We start from the raw sequence: 21,956 nt of genomic DNA on the forward strand, positions 1-21,956 counted from the left end.
TCTCATCTTCGCTCTGTCGCTCTCTCTCTCCCGCCAGTGCATTTTAAGCTCTCACTTGTGCCAACTAATCTCTCACCTTCTTCCCTCTCCATTGATTCAACCTCTAGCTCTCTCGCTCTTTTTCTCTCTCTCTTTGCTCCTCATCATCATTCTGTTCGGCCGGCCTTTTCACCCCCTCGGTGGTGACAGTTGGTTTCTCTACTGCTCTCCTCTACCCTCCAGCTCTGCCTTTTTTGTTCTCCCACTGCTGGGAACCAAATGCTAAGCACTGCCCATTTCACACCAACTATTTGTCATGCAAGATGTGCTCGCGTGCAGGGCTTTAGTGTGTGCTTGTGCGTCCCCGTAACACGTATCCAAAAACATGTGTTATGGGGAGAAAACCCATAATATAAATCAATAATGGCTCGGGGTTACGTTAGGCAAGCCTGTGTAATGTCCTCTGAAGTCATGGGATCACAACTCCCCGTCTGTCTGTGTGTTTGAATTTGCATGTGCAAAGTGTCAGCGTCTGTGCCCTGAAAGCCCACAAATGCTGCACACCAGTTTTCTTCAGACACTGCCTCAGGATATTTTTGTGACCTTGGTCTTCAGTGACTACGTGTGTGTTTGCTGCTCAATTATAGGGATTTCATTTTCCTGTGTGTGGGCATGCTCATGCGCTCTCCAGTTTGTTTTTGTGCGTGTGTATGCACATGCATGCAATCAGGAACCCTTGAGGGGCATGTTTAATGATAGGCTCGTTTGCACAGCTCTGACTCTAATGATCTATTAAAGTACACTTAACCAGTAATTATATGGACAGTCCCCAAAGGCTTATGAGGCCCCAAAAGGGCCTGCTGAAGATGGAAGAAAAGCCCATGTATTTAATGGAATGTATGGGAATCGATAATGCTGCGACTTTAAATTTTGTTTTACGTTTCTAAAGATTTTAATGAATGAATAAATAAAGAATAGGTTCAAAGGAGACTTTTCTCCTGCCATGATTACATGCAATGTTAAACTTGAGACAGGGATTAAGTATTCCTCAGGCTTTGCGGAGGAACATGTAATCCCTGTCTTAGCTCTCCTCTTCTTCCCCTGGACTTGCAGGACTGTATATTTAGTTCCAGCCTTGCAATTAAATCCACTTTTACAGTATGACCATTTTACATTGTATGTATTCAAAAGTCAAACGCAAACTTATGAGAGCCAGGCTGATAATTTCTCTGAGTTAAACGTTTTGAAATTCAATAGATACTAAAGATCAGGCAGTCTCTTTCCTAACAAGACCATTAGACCATTATTCTACTCATTAACAGGATTGTCTCCTGAAGTTCAAGAGCAGCTAGAAGCCCCTTAAACTTCAGTGCTACATCCTCTAATAAGGCGATTTTAAATGTGTTTCACGCTCTGCAACTTGAAAGTCATACTGGGCCAGGATGAATAACAATCCAGTCAGGGTGGAATTAAGCAAATAAAGTGTGCTTGCATAGTGATGGAAATGCAGGACTGTAAACACAAACTGCAGGAGCTGTCTTCAGTTAGTGTGTTAACAAAAGCATTCAACAAACACTTCACCGCACACAACAGCCAAACAACACCCTGCTATCTCCTCTGCTTATGTTATTTCACCGTGTAGTTTTGTAAACAAACATTTGAAAAAGCTGTATTTCTTGAAGGAGAAGTCAAACTCTCTAAATATTGTTATAGTCCATATCCATCCACTTTCATGGTATAGATTCAACAAGGTGCTGAAAACATTCGTCAAAGGTTTTGGTCCATATCGACGTGGCAGCAGCACACGACTGCTCCACATTTGTCAGCTGCGCATCCATGAATTTCCAGGTTCTGTTCATCCAAAAGGTGCTCTGTTAGATCAGGTGACTGTGGAGGCCGTTTCAGTAAAGTGAGCTTATTTTCATGTTCGAGAAAGTCGTTTGAGATGATCTGAGCTTTTTAAAGTCATGTTTTTTTGCAGGAAGCAGCCATCAGAATTCAAATGCTGATTCTTCCATCAGGCCAGCCCATATGGAAAAGATATATATAAATCTTATAAAGTTTGTATCTGTCTTGTGTGAAACTTGTATGAAAAGCATAGAAGTGTGAAAACAGATATAAGATCCCTTGAAAAATTATATAATGAAACTTGTATGTTTTGGATACTTACTAAAACAATGTATGAAAGTAATGCGAAAGTGGCCACTTTCATGAGTAATCACATATAAGTTTTTACTATTTCTTTTCCGTATGGGAGGCAACGTTTATCGAAGCTTCTGTTGTCCAGTTTTAGTGAGTCCATGTAAATTGTTGTGGCACAAGGGCGATCGAGTTGGGAGTTCGCCTTGTAATCGGAAGGTTGCCGGTTCGAGCCCCGGCTCCGACAGTCTCGGTCGTTGTGTCCTTGGGCAAGACACTTCACCTGTTGCTTACTGGTGGTGGTCAGAGGGCCCGGTGGCGCCAGTGTCCAGCAGCCTCGCCTCTGTCAGTGCGCCCCAGGGTGGCTGTGGCTACAATATAGCTTGCCATCACCAGTGTGTGAATGGGTGGATGACTGGTTGTGTAAAGCGCTTTGGGGTCCTTAGGGACTAGTAAAAGCGCTAAACAAATACAGGCCATTTACCACCCTATGTGGTCTTCTGCTGCTGTATCCCATCTGCTGCCAGGTTTGATGTGTTGTATGTTCAGAGATGCTCTTCTGCATACTGTGATTCTAAGGAGTCACTATTTTAGTTACCTTCCTTTCAGCTGACCTCTGGAATCAACCACTTTCACCCAGTGAGTTTCCACCACAGGATATTTCCTCTTTCTCTGGCCTTACTTTGCAAACCATCCATCCATTCGCTTCCGCTTATCCTTTTTCAGGGTCGCAGGGGGCGCTGGAGCCTATCCCAGCTGTCATAGGGCGAAAGGCAGGGTACACCCTGGACAGGTCGCCAGTCTGTCGCAGGGCTAACACACAGGGACAGACAACCATTCACATTCACTCGCACATTCACACCTAGTGGCAATTTGGATTATCCAATTAACCTATCCCCACAAGGGGAAACCCTTGCAAACCCTGGACATGATTATCTTGGAAAATCCCAGCACTTTCTGAAATACCAGTTTGTCTGGCACCAGCAACATTCAAAGTCACTTAAATGACCCATCTTCCCCCATTTTGATCCTTATTTTTAACTTCTGCAGGTCATCCTGACCTGGTCTACATATATGTAAATGCACTGAATTCCTGCCATGTGATTGGTTGATAGCTATTTGTGTTAATGAGCAGCTGATCGGTATATACCTGATAAACCATCTTATCATATTCCTAACGAGAATGATTCCCTACTACAGTTAAACTTTATGGAAGCTGTTGCTCACAGTTATGATTTCTGCTGCCCGACACTGAACTTTAACATCATCAGTCTGATGATTTTTTTTTCTCCAGCTGTAGAAATGAAAAAAATGTAAGATGACGTGCATGTAATGAGTTTTATTTGTCAGGAGGTAGAAATAAAGATGTTTCAGAACATTGTTATTCATGGTTCACCCTCTAAAGAGTTAAGTTCTCACTTTTATTATCAGTGTTTATCAGTGTTGCTTGTTTTTATCATCCGCCTCTTCCGTACACCAGCATAACAAAACATTTGGGATTTCCTGGTTCATGGAAGGTTGGTAATAGGAATAATCGTCTTCCTTCCCTGAAGTGTGTCTCTGTCATTGCAGTCAACCACCAGTGTCTTCAGAGTGGAGTGATTCATGCTGGCTCTTCTCTTGGTCTAAGAGCTTTTTCCCACCTACCTTCTTATCAGTTATTTAATTCACTGGCCTATTCACTCTTTTTTTTGTCTGAATGTCCATTATCTGATTTTCCTAATCCCCTCTCATCCATTTTCCCATTTTTCATTTTGCTGTTATTCTGCGCTTCAGAATTTGTAAGCTTTGATCTCCCCGGAGCCCATAAAGCTTTTTGTTTTTTCATTTATTTGTTTATTTATGTTTGTTTGTTTTTTAAGAAGATTTTTACCAAATCCTGATGCCACACATGAGCTGAGTTACTACATAGCAGGAGGTTGCCTCAAGGGATATAGTTAGCAGCTTTTATCATTATTTTTGATTGGCACGTAATTGTTTGCCCACTGCTGTTGCCTTCTTGCATTTACATACATATTTTGCTCTTTTATTTCTATTTACTTGCAGTGTATTTACTATTTCTACAGACACCATATGGCCATTTGTTCCCAGTGTCACATGCTGCCGCACCCACTCACCATCCCCTCAAACTTCTCTTATCTTCACACTTGTCTTGGTGGCAGGCACAGAGGTAGACTGGGCTTGGTCTGGCTGTCACAAGTTAGATGGCACAAAGGGCTGGAAGGTGAAGGCTGCCACCTGAGGTGGGGTACTGGGTTTTGACACCTCTATTAACCTTCAGGAGACATCCATCCTCAGTCACGCCCCCACCTCCTCTCTCCCCCCTGTTCTTCCTCAGCTCCGTCTCACCCTGCCCCCTGTCTCGTATTCCCCAGGCAGCGGGAAAACAACTTGTCCCTGGAGCAAAAGAGCCAAATAACAAACGACTTGTGTTTTCCTCTCCTCCCAACCTGGATGATTTCAATATGTCATGGATTTCTATCTCAATTATTGGTCTCTGTGACCTTTGTTGTTTTCCCCAAGTCTTTCTCTGTCTGTCTGTCTCTCTAATTGTAACCCATCAGCTTTGCAGTCTGGCAGTCATACCTGTACATTTTTACAGCCAGTGGGAGAAAAAATCCATGGGTGTTGTGCAGCGCTGCTCGGTAAAATTGTGGCTCTGAACAAATTGCTGCAGCTTTCTCATGTCAATCAACCGGAATAATTGTAGTTAATGAAATGTGAATCGGACAGATTAAATCGGATGTAAAATTGCTGAGTGAACAGATGCCCTTTTTTACCTTGACAATAATTCAATATATCATTGGTGTAATTTAAACAGATTATGGTAGACTGTAGCAGGGTATGACAGCTCATGGCTAAGCAGAGCCCATAATCTTGTGCCTTACTCTCTTTTCTCCCTATAGGAATTCTCTTTACTCCGACTGGACGACGTGGCGGACCAGCGAGTCAACATAGTTGGTTTTTCCGTCTTCAACAAAACTCATCCCTTCTTCCAGGATTTTGCGCTAAGCCTCAACCGCTCCTGGCAAGAGAACTGTGACCACGCACCCTTCGCCGGCACACCGGTTAGTTCACACAACACAAATACATGACGTTATTTACAGTGAAGACCGAAGTTACAGGAAGAATAATTCAGTCCAAATTAAAAGATAATTAGTTGTTCCAGCATACTTCTCTATCATAAACTTACCAATTAAAACACTGAAGTCGCAGAAACCTCCAAAATACTAGGAGAAATATACAGGGATAGCATTTACTCAGGTAAGTGCTGTAATTTCAGGTGTTGCTGTAGGCCATTGTTGTTTCCCAGACAGCTCATTAGCAGCATTTGGCGCCCTCCTTATTACCTTTAGAATGGCATCTTCCTTGTTGAATTTTCTTCAGAAGAAATGCACACAGGAAAAGCTACTTACCTTCACAGCATCCCCCCTTAAATCAGCCACTGTTCTCATCTAAATGGTCTCTGTAGCTCAACATTTAAAATAGTGTGCACTACCTGTGTGAATGAGTGACTACAAAAAAAGCCTTGTTGCGTATGTGTAAACTGAAGGTGATTGCAGATTTGTTTAAATCTCATGCCGGCTCAGCAGGGCCACAAAATAGCGAAGCACATGCTTGAACATGTCGTACTATTATTATTATTACTACACTCTGACATATTTTACGACATGGCTTATCGAGTTTTCTTTACATCAGACTCACTAAATACAGTGTTGTAAATGCCCTGCACAAACATGAGCGCTATCTGTTTGTGGTTTAGCGCCTGTTTATGAGACTAAAATTTATGACTATTCTCTGACTACCCAGTAATCCCTCTTAAAGCTAGACACTCTCCCACATTTGCTCAATAGTGTCTCTCATTAAAAGCAACTTCTCAGAGTAAGTAGTACAAGTGCACCAGCTATTAGACTAAACTTCTGCTCTTGGATAATAGTAAAAAAAAACAACAAAAGCTTAATGCAGAATTTTTTTACATTTTTTACGTAATGTGAATATACGTCACATTACACTGTTGATATAACAAATCAAACTTTTGATTTTCATCATTTATTAGCTTTGAAGTAAAACAAAGATGTTTCTTCCTGTTAAAGGGGAGTTTTTTCTTCCCACTGTTGCTAACTGCTTGCTCAGGGTTACCTGATTGTTGTTCTTTTTGCTTGGTTTAACATTGTAGGGTTTTGTAGCCTAAATCATAAAGCCCCTTGAGGTAACAGTTGTTGTTAATTGGGATTATGTAAATAAAGTTTAACTGAATTAAATAATTTTATGTATTTTTACATCTTAAACAAAAAAAGCTTAAAGACAATATTAAAAAGTGATGTAATTTATATATCTGAATGCAATACTCAATTCTCAATATTGAGATAAGCTGTAATGCAGATTTGTTTTGATCCTTGTAAATGTTTTTTTTTTAACAAGAATAACCCACCTGAGTGCAAAAAGACTGCCACTACTGCAGATTTATGTTTGCTCGGGGGCTTCATTAGGAGCCAGATATTCAGTAAAGTCAGATTAATGAATGAATCCCCTCTGTTTGAAGTGAAGAGACATTAAAAAATGAAACAAACACTCATCACCCCGTTTTTGCTTCACACAAATTGGATGGTGAAATAGGTTAAGAACAGTTTGAACTAGCATTAAAAATGCTTCTGTGTGCAGTGGGTCACTCGGATACTCACTAAGCTTGCAGCAATTAGGACTTGTGGCTAATTAGCTAATAACCAGAGAGACTAAAGGCTGATGGGAGCAAGAACATGATTAACCCATTTAAACATGCACATGCGTAATATGCTGTCTTTTTAAACGTTCTCTTATAAACAACAAATGCAGCCGCTGACCTATACGTGTGTTAGATTGCACTGATGCATTTAAAGATAAAGGCACGCACCACATCATCTGAGGAAATGTAGGCAGATAGGTTGAAAGTTTATAAGAGAAGAAGGTTTCATGGGAGACAAATTGTGCTGCATTCAAACATCTCGCAATTGATATTTATAGTCTCACATCAGTATTGATTAAAGTAACCGCACATAGAATTTTTCATTAGAGAGTGCAGCTCATTTATATACAAACAGAGTATAACTAGAAGAAGCCTACAGGTCCAAACTGTCAAAACAGCACTCATGAGTTGGACTGTTAGGTACTGAGGTAGACCATAAAACCCCACTTCAATATTTACAGGTTTAGAAATCAAGACCAAGTTTGTTCCTTTAGGTCTGAAGTCATCATTTGCATTGGGAAATTACAAAAAAAAAGGAAAAAATTCATGACAGCTGCCTTCAAAGCGTGGAAATGCAATAATTCTGTGTGTTATTGGCTAAGACATTAAAAAAAGCACAGATTTCAGAAGCTGCTGATATGTTCTGTTGTTCAGCTCATGTAATTATAGCCTGCTGATTAAAGTTACTCTTAAAGAATAAAGAGAAAAGAAAGATGTGGTAAAAAAGTGAGAGAAACAAGATTGATACATGGGCGCCGTTTGTAAAGTGAAACATGTTGAATTTAACAGCAACATTTTTCCACATTTAGCTCAAAACCTTACAAAAACATGTTTTTTCGAGTCATTTTTTACAACATTTAGTAAAATATTTGTAACTTTTCATATTTAAAACACAATTTTAAATGTTAAATCTAAATGTTAAATCTAAATATTATATTTAAATCGAAACTAAATATTTAGCTAACATGTACGGATCAACGGAAATACCAAAATAAAAGCTTTACGAAATGTTGACTAAATATTTAGTTTCCTGTAACATTTAGATTTAACATTTAGATTTAAATATAATTTTTAGATTTAATATTTAAGATTGTGTTTTAAATATGAAAAGTTACAAATTTACTAAATATTTTTTTAAAAATGACTTGAAAACACGTTTTTGTAAGGTTTCGCACTAAATGTGGAAAAATGTTGCCATTAATTTCAGCATGTTTCACTTTACAAACGGCGCCTCATAGATACACAGATGGGTAAATGCCAACATATTATTAGCTTTACATCAAATTCACAGTACAGCTCCTTGTACAACAATATAAATGGAGACGAACTGAGGAAACATGAGTATGTGTAGCAACAATATTGTCTTCTGTACACAATTGCAGCACTAAAGTCTCCTCCTGTAAAGTAAAGGCTCACAAAATTGAAGATATTTATAGATACGAGTGTAATAATTCACATTGTCATGTTGAGTTAGCAGCCTGGCCTTGGTTCCCACCACAGAGATAAGTCGAACTTAAACAGCATAAACCTGCAGCTGTAATATCCTCACAGTCTCAAAGAGCCAGCTCACCGCAAACTCAACTTTAATTCTTTATATTTGGCCTGAAGCTGCTGAACCACACCATCCAATCATATCACTCTACAGATGATGGTGCTTGTAACAGCATGACAAGATGATCATTGATACATTAATTACATCCCCATCAGGTGATCTGCAGTGTTAGCTTTTTAGTTTTTTGGAGGGTGGGAGGATAGGTGTAGATAGTAAAAATAATATAATTGTGAAACAACTCACAAGAAAACGTTTGTGCATTGTTTAATTTTTATTTAATTTTATTTTTTGAAAGATGTAAAATGTAGGAGGCAATCCTGGGGTGAACGGTGCCTTTAATTTGCCAAAAGCATTAGTCAATTCAAGGCTGTGTAATGCATCAGAGTTGTGCTGTTTAATGGCTGTTTAGTTCTGTTTGGCCTCCCAGATTTACTGCGCAGCACCATCCCCCTCAGCCTTCTATCAGCATCAGTTTAATCTGTAGTTCCATTACACAGATGTACAGCACTGAGGCTTGGGATTTTACTGAGAATCTAATGCAAAGCAGCGTGCGTTTTAATAAAACGTACATAGCAGGATGCTGTTGCGGTGACTTTGAGGCTGTTTGTACAGAGGAGATGAGAGGAAAAGCTGCTTCTCCCACTGTTTTTTGGCCCAGACTGAGAGAGGCAGGCAGTAATTGGAATGGTCAGGGTGTGCCAGCTTCATTGGGGATAAGAGCAGGAAGGACAGAGTCTCTCCGAGAGATGGAGGGAGAGAGAGATGATTTTCAACGCTGTCAGCAGATCAGAGTCTTTCTAATGATCTAATGGAATAATCTTGTTGCCACACGAGGGATGGGTTAACCCCTCGCTAACCACTAACCGCTGATATGTTACGCTTGTAGTTTGTGTGCTTTGGGTTTTTGCAGCTTTGTGTGTGTGAGTATGCATAATACATTCACCTGCCTCCTTCCCTCTGCCTCTGCAGCTCTCGTCAGCTTTGCTCTTTGATGCGGTATACGCTGTGGTGGCGGCGGTCCAGGAGTTGAACCGTAGCCAGAACGTCGGAGCCACTCAGCTCTCCTGCAAGTCCTCCAAGATCTGGGAGCACGGCACCAGCCTCATGAATTACCTGAGGATGGTAAGGCTGCTTCTGCTGGAGAATGATTGAGATTACAAGACTGTCCAAGCTTAGTTTCAAGGAATGCTTGAAAATATTGGAAAAATCTGGATTTTTTTCTTTCCTAGAGTTAGGAAAGGGCATTGATACGGTCATCAGTCAGCTAGGTGGCTCTGTCCAATAATTTAACAAAATTCATGTACCAGCACCTCTAATATTCACTTTTATCTGCTGTCAGTAAACATATGACAGTTTTGTAATACATTGAGAAGTACTGCCAAAACTCTAAAGCTCACAAATTTTGTTTCGTCAAGTCTTGACAGGCATCAGAAACTCCTGGAAGTCACTGAGGCTGTCCCCAAAAAGTAGCTTGTCCGATAATACTTGTTGAGCTCTTCATTACTGCTTTTCTTCTATCTTTCTTTGCGTGCTAATTGGATATTTTAAAGTCTAGATATTTTTACCGACAGCAGATAATGTCCGTGCTGTCTTCTTCTTTAACGATATGCTTCCTATCGACTAGGTCAGTTTATCTCATCTCTACATTATACTGAGACACAGTGGAGGAGGAGAGATAAAGATGTGCTGTCAGGGAATAAAATGTGTTTTCCTGTTAGGGCGAAATGACTGTAAGTGACTGAAATACTTAAATGTGACACGTGTTCGATATCAGACCATTTGTCTTTCTCACTCTGAGAAAGAGGACACAACTAATCACTCTTCTTTTTTGCCCTAAATTGAAGCTGTTACCAGCTTGTCTCCATATTCTTATCTTAAATATGACAAATAGTGCTCAGGCGGCTCATACAGAGACAGCAGCAGTAAAGTAACCTCAAGTCATATTCACAATAGGTACCGCCGAGAGGGAAGCAGACGGGATATCTTTTAACATGTGTGCCGTCTCTTTGTTGGATAGGTAGAATTGGAAGGTCTAACAGGGCACATTGAATTCAACAGCAAAGGACAGCGGTCTAACTATGCCCTGAGGATCATGCAGAACAGCAAGGACGGCCTGAGGCAGGTAAAGTACCTCCATCACACAGATCTGATGCTGAAATTATCTTTCTTTAGATTAAATAGGTTTAGGTTCAGCTAACACTAGCACTTCCTAGCGGTGGTAAAATGTTCGTGAGATTGGTTAAAAAGATTTATACACAGTTTTCTTATTATTTCTTTAGTGACCCACACAGATTTACTCTTTAGATGTACACTGGCTATAATATAAATGTTATTGCTGAACACAAAGCGCTCCGGCACAGTCCTGTTCCCAGTAGAGCAGTACTTTGGGCAAATGTTTCAGTTGTCTTTATAGCAGTAAGGCAACTGAAGCTGGATTGTGCAGCAGGGAGCTGTGATAACGCTTGTTCAGCTGACATCTCTTGGAGCAAACACTCTCCATTATCCTACTTGCAAAAGGTTGAGTTTCCAGAGGACAAAAGTAAATACTAAGCGTGCCTCTTTGAAAGTGAATCATATTTTTGTGGGAAATAAATTTAGGTAACCACAGATGTCACCTTTAAAGTCAGCTTAGCTGCTGCTCTTTTTATTATTAGTTTTAGAAACATGGCTATATATATGCCAATACTAATGTCATATGGATCAATTAAAAAAAAAAATCTGAAATGTAACTGTTACAAAATTACCAGTTAACAATATAAACCTGAGGCTAAACGTGATCTTTCTTTGTGGACGAATACAAAACCAAGAACTCAAAGCAAAGTTGAAAACCAGCCGAAGTTCTGTTAGCAGTGTTATGTAGGTGTTTGCCTTGGGTGCAGTTTGGATTTCACCATCACGGTATTTTGTGCAGTAAAAATAAACGTAATGACCATATCTCCACTCCTCAAAAGCTGTAGACCACTTGTTATTTTCCTTCTCCCTGCATAGGAATGGAAATCAAGTGATTAACTCAAGTGCTGAGGAAGAAAAGAAGCAAAATTTAGGGGGGAAACAAAGCTAGATTTTTTTCTCTGTCTATCTGTTTTTTTCTATCTGCCCACCTTGCAGATAACTGAAGCACCGTTACAACGCACGTAACAACATAACTGTAACTACTGTACTTATCGCTAAATTTACAACAGTAATGTGTTACATTACTGAACTACTGAAAAATGTTGTGGATTACAGTAGCACGTTACACCGAACATAGGCTGGGAGTATGTGGAAGTAGCAGAGCTATTATTGACTCTGATTAAATTAAAAAAAAAAAAATCAAAAGAAATGAATCCAAAAACTGAGGGAAAACAGTCTCAAATCCAAAGGATAAACTCAAACACTTGGAATTCCAGGAATGAAGTAGGGAAATCACATAGGGAACACTAGGAATGACAGAACAGATGCACAATATGCAAACTGAAGCTATACTGTAAATACACATGAGGTACCAAGGGAATTGAAACAGGAGTGAAACTAACCATAGCTGAACACAATTAAGGTAAAAGACAAGAAGTAAAGCTAGAGACAACACATGGTCGACAAAAACTATAAGAAAAATCGAAGCTGAAACTAAGAGCTTAAGACTCAGAATACAAAATCATGTTCAAGTATGAAGTACGAAAGTGAACTAAAAATCAAACAGAATCAGGGTCCAAGACCCAGAACCATGAAAACAGTGGGCACTGGAAGTAGACAGCAATCTTTTTAAAACAAACTACATACATACTGTAAGGTATTTAGGTCCATACTTTACCCTGAGCCACCTCACACAGTCTCGAAAAGTAGTCTCCGTGGGCAATTCAGTGTATGCCTGGGTACATCATTTCATATAGTTCCTAATAGATTAAGGACATTTACAGGGATTACAAAGAATAAAAAGGGTCAGTAATCAAATGTAAGTGATGAAAAGCTTTTAGCAGCGTTGAATATGGTCTGTTAATGAATGGATAACACAGCTTCTGGTGCATTTGAGCTATGTTCTATATCTATTATTCAGGGGCTGAAGATGTTATAGCAGAGCTTTTTGATGCTTCATCTGAAGGATTACCAAATTTGAAAGCATTAGGCCTCAGATCTCTAATATCTGACTTGCAGCAACTGTTTGTTCCTGCAAAGAGGAATTTTTAAAACCCCATAAAGAGGTTTTAGCATAAGTTTCTTTTATAACCAGTCTTGCTATATGGCTCTTAATTTTCTACAGCGTAAGCGGTCTTTTTTAATCTATTTGTCAGAAATGGGAAAATGCAGAACACTGACTCTTGTCCTTTTCTGTCTGCTGACCAATCATATTAAAGTTCACTGTTACTCTCCAGAGTCTCATTTTAAAACCTGTTCAAAAAGTTTGGATAGCCATAAATCCTATAATCAAAACTGTCACCCCAGCACATTTTATCTTTGGAAAAAATGTCTGAATATTAAAATGAATTTGAAATTCATAAAATTTGTCTACTTATGTCTGCCCGATAAAGAACCCCTGGCCAAATGTTTGGTAAAGCAGGGAAAAACAAAAACACTGTTTCAAATTCAAGACTTGCTGGGGGGAAGTTTATTCAAGCAAATTGATAGCCCACTGTACCCTCCCATCCATCAGCTCCATCTCCAAATGCCCAGTGGGGCCAAGCCGTCACCAGCATTAAAAAGCTGTGGGTGATCTCCCAGGTACAAATCTTGGTTGTATGTGAGGCAGAAAGGATTCAAAGGCAAACATCATCACACAAGCAGCAAAAGTTTTGAGAATCTGTCTGTTGTCATGTTTGCTTTTATGGTAGCAGCCTGGTAACTTTGGGCTTTAGAATATTTACAAAGATAGCACCTCTCACATGAGACACACAAGTATAGTTTATAGTTTTGTACACTGATGTTTTGCAACAGGCACTGCAGTGTGGTTCATGTAGGAAACTGAGTAATGTGCGTAATACAGTTAAAAGGTTCTGACTGTGTATGAAATGGCTTATATATGATAGTGCGTCAAATTTTATACATGCATACAGGGACATGACATTTCCTTTAAAAATAAAATGGGTATTTTTATCCATAAACACTTCGGTGCTGGGCAAGAAATACATATACATATGGCATGGTTTGCCAGTGCAAAGGCAAGTGTTCGTTTAATAAACAGATCATAAATGTACACACATGCATGACCTGTGGATCATATTTTAATACTGTAGCTGGAATTCTAAAGCAGGCATATCAAAACAATGAGAAAAAAACAATGTCTAAACCAGCTCAGTATTTTTGAAATACAGCAGCAATAATTCTTTTATTCTATTCCTCTTATTGTCTATTACTGTTATTATTCAGCCAATGGACTTAAAGTCTATCATCTTCCCTTATTATGTATTCCCTGTTTTGGATGCCAGGACTCAGTATTTTACATTTCATCTTGACAGCCGATGTCTCCTGTTCCCTTTCTTACCTACAGCATTTTAAGTAGTTGTTGTTACTCTGCTTTGCCACTGATAAGGTAGGGACAGATTTGATAGTACAGAGACGAGACTTCACCGTATTTCATAGCGCTTCAAATCTTTTGACCCTTTTAGTTGAAAAGATCTCCTTGAAAGCAGAGATTGAGTTCCCGTCTGAGTGTGAGGGCAATCTTATCCAGGCAACCCATGAAACAGTCAGACACTGTGGCCCATCTGCATTTTTTTAACCTTGTCTGTGTTTCCTCATGTCCCCTTTTGTTAGACTGGCACTAGTCCAGTCAAGCAGAAGGATGGATACTATCAAGCCTAATGCAATGATTTCAACCAGAAGCATTATAAAGACCCTGCTTTATAGTTATGGTAATGGAAAAAAAGGAAGGTGTTAGACGGGGTGGGGGGGTGTTGTTTGATTTGTTGAATAACACCTCCCACTTGCTTTTGGGTTGGGGCTGCCTCAGCCAGGCAGACACCAGAGGTGCTAGGGCCTTGGCAGAGATAGGCAAGGTGGCCCGCTGCCCACACATACAGTCACACCTACACACGCAGTTTTAGCCGAATATTTACCAGTATGCACATGACAAGTTGATACTTCAGGTCTTTTGTTTTGTAAAAATAGAATAGCAGCAGCATTGTCTACGATGCCCACACCGTGTCTCGCCAATGAATGTGCATTAGGGAGAGGTCATTCATTTAAAATGCAACCTGAAAGAAAAAAGAATGTCATGCATCAGCCAACGCTGTTGGGAAATAGAGAGCAATGAGGCATAATATGCACAGCCACCGGCCTCCATTTTTCTACCCTGCTTCCTCCGTCTTTCCTTACCCAGTGGCACCCATCGCACCCTCAGTCCTGTGGCTGCACTGAAGATCCCCAAACATGTGATCATCAGTTCCTTAGGGGCACAACACTCTACAGCCAATCACTGTCACAAATTGAATTTCTCTGGCAGGCATTTCACACATTAGAACAGTTTGCTGCTATCCATCCATCTATCCAACTATCTGTCTTGCAGATAACAGAAGCACAGTTTCAACGCAAGTAACAACATAACTGTAACTACTAATAATCTACTTACCTGTTGCCCTTGTTGTCCCCGTTGCTTCCATATGAATTAAGAAGTCGCAGCAGGGCCCTACCAATCAAGTGCACTCAATTAACTGATTATCAGTAAGCACCTCTGTGTTTGTTGGTGTGGAGCATTCAAGTTTGTGTTAACAATCTTGTGGACATCCCTGCAAATTCACCCTTGGGTTAGACTATGCAGTGTTCAGAGAAGCAGCAAAAAACCCAAGAGCTACATTTCAGAATTTACAGGCCTCCAGGGCTGCCGGGAGAAGAGTGTCTTCTCCCTCTCATCTGAAGAAATCATAAGACTGCTGAAAAAATGTCCTTTGGACAAATGAGACCAAAGTAGAGATGTTTAGCCATAATACACAGAGCCACAAACACAGGGTATCAGCACACACACACCTCAGATCAACTGGCAGCCATGTAGCCATAGTGATTGAGGGGGTGATGATTCGGGAGTTTTTTTCTTGCAGCCACAGGACCTGGGGGCCTTGCAGTCTGTATACCAAAGCATTCTAGAGTCAAATATGAGGACATCTGTCTGACAACTGAATGGGGTCATGCAACAGGACACCAGCAAATCTACAACAAAAAAGAATCTATGTGCCACAATGGTCCAGTCCAGGCAGTAACCTTATTGAAATGCTATGGTGGGACCTTAAGAGAGCTGTGCATAATCAAATGCCTGCAAACGGCAATGATGTGAGACGCTTTCCATTACATTCGATCATTTTCCATTACAGTTGAGTACCACCTCAACGTGGGTGGGGTCATTATAGCAAAGCAGTCTGAATGTCCCATGACATCATTTGCATATGACACAAACACAACACAACAACGGAGGACATCGAGGCAATGGTTTCACCTGCTGCTGAGCTCATGGTAAATATCTGCACCGTGTCGCTGGATTGCAGTGTTGGTTTGTTTGTAGCTATTTCCCCTCATTGCTGGGTTTCAAAGATGGCGGGTTTGACTTTTGTGAAGAAGTCGCTCTCATGTTTCCTGGCCAAGTAGGTATTAAAAAAGTACCTGATACCAGGTACCTGCACTGATTGGAAAACCCTAAAAATCAAACAGAGTCAAGTACAGTCAAGCTGAGTAGGTGCTGTTGGAAAAGAGGCTTAAGTTATTGCTCAGGCAAAAACCTTTTCGGATGAGTGTACAGCTACACATCTACAGTGGGGCAAAAAAGTATTTAGTCAGCCACCGATTGTGCAAGTTCCCCCACTTAAAATGATGACAGAGGTCAGTAATTTGCACCAGAGGTACACTTCAACTGTGAGAGACAGAATGTGAAAAAAAAAATCCATGAATTCACATGGTAGGATTTGTAAAGAATTTATTCGTAAATTAGGGTGGAAAATAAGTATTTGGTCACCTCAAACAAGGAAAATCTCTGGCTCTCACAGACCTGTAACGTCTTCTGTAAGAAGCTTTTCTGTCCCCCACTCGTTACCTGTATGAATGGCACCTGTTTGAACTCATCATCTGTATAAAAGACACCTGTCCACAGCCTCAAACAGTCAGACTCCAAACTCCGCCATGGCCAAGACCAAAGAGCTTTCGAAGGACACCAGGAAAAGTATTGTAGACCTGCACCAGACTGGGAAGAGTGAATCTACAATAGGCAAGCAGCTTGGTGTGAAAAAATCAACTGTGGGAGCAATCATCAGAAAATGGAAGACATACAAGACCACTGATAATCTCCCTCGATCTGGGGCTCCACGCAAGATCTCATCCCGTGGGGTCAAAATGATCATGAGAACGGTGAGCAAAGATCCCAGAACCACACGGGGGGACCTGGTGAATGACCTGCAGAGAGCTGGGACCAAAGTAACAAAGGTCACCATCAGTAACACACTACAACGGCAGGGAATCAAATCCCGCAGTGCCAGACGTGTTCCGCTGCTGAAGCCAGTGCATGTCCAGGCCCGTCTGAAGTTTGCCAGAGAGCACATGGATGATACAGCAGAGGATTGGGAGAATGTCATGTGGTCAGATGAAACCAAAGTAGAACTTTTTGGTATAAACTCAACTCGTCGTGTTTGGAGGAAGAAGAATACTGAGTTGCATCCCAAGAACACCATACCTACTGTGAAGCATGGGGGTGGAAACATCATGCTATGGGGCTGTTTTTCTGCCAAGGGGACAGGACGACTGATCCGTGTTAAGGACAGAATGAATGGGGCCATGTATCGTGAGATTTTGAGCCAAAACCTCCTTCCATCAGTGAGAACTTTGAAGATGAAACGAGGCTGGGTCTTCCAACATGACAATGATCCAAAACACACCGCCCGGGCAACAAAGGAGTGGCTCCGTAAGAAGCATTTGAAAGTCCTGGAGTGGCCTAGCCAGTCTCCAGACCTCAACCCCATAGAAAATCTGTGGCGGGAGTTGAAAGTCCGTGTTGCTCGGCGACAGCCCCAAAACATCACTGCTCTCGAGAAGATCTGCATGGAGGAATGGGCCAAAATACCAGCTACTGTGTGTGCAAACCTGGTAAAGACCTATAGTAAACGTTTGACCTCTGTTATTGCCAACAAAGGTTATGTTACAAAGTATTGAGTTGTATTTTTGTTATTGACCAAATACTTATTTTCCACCCTGATTTACGAATAAATTCTTTACAAATCCTACCATGTGGATTCATGGATTTTTTTTTCACATTCTGTCTCTCACAGTTGAAGTGTACCTCTGGTGCAAATTACTGACCTCTGTCATCATTTTAGGTGGGGGAACTTGCACAGTCGGTGGCTGACTAAATACTTTTTTGCCCCACTGTATCTTTACGTCTTTACGTCCTATTTACCGATCAGTCGGCCTAGTCACTAAACAGGGTTTGTTTTCTGAATTATTTTATAACCTAATGATAAATGATAAACGATCAGCTCTGACTCGAGTGGTAATCAGCGTTTGTGCTGGAGCACATGATTAATATGATTTGGAGAAACTCATCAAGCTTTATTTTTACATCAAATACTCTACCCATGCGTCAGACCTCCACATCTGTAGCAGTGAATGACAATGAGGCTGTACTCATTCTTTCTTTGTCTTCTAAAAGACAAAAAAAGCAACTTATACAATAATATTTGCATCAACTTTGGGCTTTAATTAGTACTAGTCAAACTCCAAATGTTTACACTTTATTAGTACTTTACTTTCAAACCTTAAGTCAGAGAACTAGATAGTTTTCTTTTTGCTTCTTTAGCAATTTTGACCAAATGAGTCTGATTCGAGATAAGAAGTGTTCCACCCAGAGCGCGTTAACTGTACGAGTTTAATTTGATCACATTTTGGTAATTTCTGAAAACTTGAAACCATTTCACATGACAGTTCAGTTAACCTACCCTATTTCCAGAATATGATGCGGCTGCCTCGTGCAATAATATTTGTTGTTGAGTCTTGGCAGGCAAAGTAAATTTCACAGCTGCTCCTGCGCCGGCAGCCAGGTGGGCCAGCGATGATGGTGAAGTTGGCATGACTTTGTCCATGTTCTGACCGAGGCACCAATACTAATGCTCAGAGGAGGTGAGAGAGGCAGGTGAGGGGCGAGAGGGGAGGAAAAATGAGCGATGAGGGTAGAGGCTGACAGGCAGAAAGTAAATGAGACAGAAAGGGCGCGCAAGAGAAAAATAGGACAGAAAGAAAAGAGACAAAGACAAAGCTGTAAAATCAGAAACGGTAAAATTATAATCTGCACAGAAAATAACAGCCGGGACTCTGTTTTTTTCATTCCTGTTCTACCAGACCTAATATTAAAGGCAATGACAATGACCTCCACCCATATTTCTGACTGAAACGACTAATCATTTCATTTTAAGACACAGGGTAATCCTGTTCCACAGTGGGTCTTGTGTAATGAGCTAGATGAAGAAGTACAGCACAAAGAACTCCTTGGCTTGCATTTTAACGTGAACATGTTTCTGGGGGAGTACTCTCCAGATGGTGTGAACACCGGGGTTAATCTGTAAAACACTATCAATCTGGATATATACAAATAGATAATGCGACTCAACCTGTTCTTTTGAATGCCGGCTGCTTTCTTCTCTCTCCAGGAGCATCAAATGATGACACTGTTTCCTGCTGGAGTGGATTACAGCAGTTTGCTGTTTGGAGGATCGGTTCCCATTTTTTTATGATACTGGGCTACAGCAGCTGTAGGACCTCTGACTGATCTAGCAACCACCAGCCAGTGTGCCTGCGTGTCTTCATCTGCATGCATTCCTTTTTTATTCATACTTGTGTGTTTGTGTGTTTTTGTGAGAGCTTATGTGAAAGCATTGATGGGGTTGGTCCCATCCCCTGCTGCCCGCTTTCCTGGCTCTGTACACAATCATACACAACAAGCCCACCACCATTTATGGTGGTTTAGCCGGGGCACAAACCCTTTCCAAAACAAACACACTGCAGCACAGACTGACTCTACGGTCCAGCCGCTCTCTCTCTCCAGCTCCCCCTAGCCTCTGTGGACTGGCCCTCATTTTCTGCATGGAGCTCAATGACAGCAGCACGCCGGTTAATTGGAGGAAGCTGTAAAATGAGTAATTATTGCAGTTTGGATTAGGCAAGCTGTTGCCTGTTACTGCTAGGCTCTGTTGTGTGAGAGCATGTGAGAATGCAGAAGAGGGTGCTATAAAAGCTGCACAAGCCTTTCGGTGTCCTGCGTATTTGTATGTGTTTGTACGTGCGACATGCACATGGTGAGCTGCAAACTCTCCTGGCGACTTCTTGGAAGGAAGAATATTGCTCATTAAGCTTTTTAATGGAGGCTTTAAATCACTTCTTTAGCGTGGAAGCCACCTGAGGGGTGGGCGGAGGAAAGGGAGGAAGAAATAGAAACTGTTGAGGTGGTGGCTGAAAGAGACCATGATGCTGGAAGTCAGTTAAGAGCATGTTAGACCTGCACACGCTGGCCATGAGTGGGAAAGACTAAAGGCCAACTGCAGCATGACTTGAGGCAAATTGTTCTCATTATTGAGTCCAAAGCTGCTTGGCACAGTTTGCGTGCAAGATTTGACTTTGACAGTTATACACGGGCGTGTGTGTGTTTTCGTTTAAAAGGCTTCCAAGGTTGCTGTGTATTGGTATTTGAGCTGAGCGGAAACTGCTTCAGCTTTTCAAAGGTCAAAGAACAACAAAAGAATTTGAAGCGCTCTGTTAGTGACTGAAACTCTCCTTTGTTTTTATGACTCATACCATAAACATAACTCAAAAACATGTTGAGAAATGGAGTTCTTTCCTTTCATTGTTAAAACTGATGGGACAGAAACGGGCGGTGCTGTGGTACTGTGGTTAGTAACCGTCACCTCACACCAACAAGATCGTGGAGTGGAGTTTACAATAGAAGAATAGAAGAAAATGGATGGATGGTAACAGAAACACCACCAGCCCGAGCATCTGCACAAGCTGGTAACCCCGAGTAACTTCCCCAACTCATGCCTTTCTAATCGGGGCAGATTACGTACGATTGGGCAAAAGGAGTGATGTGAATGATCCAAATATATGGAACCAATTTCTTTTTTTGTTGGCACAACAGTCAAATTTATTTTGATTATTTTGCCTCATTCCGCGCAGTTTCATGTGTGGCAGCCACTATTCAAACCATTTGTTTTGCTGATGTAAATAAACAGTCCTCGGTTGCTGTGCGCCTTCCTTTATCTTGGATATTGATTTTCTTTTTTTTTTTATCCTTTTGTTTTTTTGGTTCTTCATCCCGCCGAACATATAGTGAATCTTTGCGAGATCATCAATAAACTGTTAAATCATCCAGACCAGCCTCCGTAGACCTTTTCCAATTTCCTGTATTATCATTCGAACATTTACAGCCAGATTGCTTTTTTAATAAACTATAGTCCCCGTGTGTCCTTGTGCCAAGGTCTTTAAAGATGGAGCGAGGCAACGGAAGTGATGAAGTAAGAGGAGGCTCTTTTTATCCTCATCTGCTTCCCTTTATCTGAGGGGAATGCTGAGTGCCTGGAATACCCTAGACGCATAAAGGCACATGCTTTCACTCTCGGACACGCACACGTACTGAGTGGGCACCACTTCAATTTGCATGGAGCTATTTGAGCTGTGTTATTTACACAAATACCTCCCCCCGTTAAAGGGTGGATGTGCTCGTACAATTTCTTTCCGTTTTCTATTGGATTTATTTATTTTCTGTCAGCACTGCTCCTGCGTTTATTATGGCAATCTGCTTTTTACCTCCCCTCCCCTTTTCTTTGCTCCCAACCCATCTCTCAGAACACTATTACTCTAGCTGCCCCCGCTGCTGCAGATGCAGATGTACTCAATTCAATTTCCATCCACTGCTGCAATGTGAGGGAGAGGGACAGGTACGGGGGAGAGAGGATTGGGAGGGGCTGACAGATTCAAGACTGCCTCCACCCTTTTTTTTTTCCTTTCCTTGAAGGGCATTATCATAGGGGCCTGGTGTAGCTCAGCACACCATGACGTGGCTTGGATCTCTTTTTCTGCCTCAGGCTCCAGCGGAGATGAGTACATCTTAACCAGGTCTGATAGACATACATGGTCTAAATACACAAGGACCGCTGCTAGATCTGCTGCCACTAAGGTTAGAGTATGTTTACAAAGTGAGGCAGGCCTCTGATCTCCTGCAGCTGTGCGACTCAAGCATGTGTGTGTCCACATAAGAGGGAACGCTCATATCTTATTTTGTAGCAGCGCATTTACACCAAGTCTAGCTGTTTTAATAGAATAAAGGACCTCAAAATGTTCTCTTTAAACAAGGTGTTCTGGTGCTGTATATTTCCTGGCCCAACTTTTGCTCTTGGGTCTTTATTAGGCTCAAAACCTGATCTGACAGGGATGTCAAACTCCTTTTACATCGTTGGCCGCACACAACCCACTTTGATGTCAAGTGGGTCGTACCAAAGAAACTCCCCTTTCTTTTAACTACGCGTTAACTACCCATTGTAAAAAGATGAGATTTCTATTGTAGATAGTTTTAGTTTTACTGTAATTATTATTTCCTTACTTTAGTGTAGTATGAGCCATTGGGGGGAGGTC

At 41.2% G+C, this 21,956-nt stretch overlaps 1 protein-coding gene across 6 annotated transcripts in view; it reads left to right on the plus strand.

Annotated features, from left to right (window-relative positions):
* Window positions 1-21,956, plus strand: part of grik4 (glutamate receptor, ionotropic, kainate 4) — a 354,349-nt gene that overhangs the window by 275,677 nt on the left and 56,716 nt on the right. For all 6 annotated transcript variants that reach the window (XR_006054048.1, XR_006054049.1, XR_006054050.1 and 3 more), the window contains 3 exons: window positions 5,025-5,186; window positions 9,363-9,515; window positions 10,411-10,515. Coding sequence is in view for 3 of the 6 variants with exons in the window: in XM_005915839.3 (XP_005915901.1) it covers window positions 5,025-5,186; window positions 9,363-9,515; window positions 10,411-10,515 (420 nt within the window). In the remaining 3 variants the exon portion in view is untranslated. The remainder of the gene's footprint in view (window positions 1-5,024; window positions 5,187-9,362; window positions 9,516-10,410; window positions 10,516-21,956) is intronic.

Source organism: Haplochromis burtoni, unplaced genomic scaffold (genome assembly GCF_018398535.1).
Source record: "Haplochromis burtoni strain Fernald_Lab_line unplaced genomic scaffold, NCSU_Asbu1 Contig_15, whole genome shotgun sequence".
NCBI lineage: Eukaryota > Metazoa > Chordata > Actinopteri > Cichliformes > Cichlidae > Haplochromis > Haplochromis burtoni.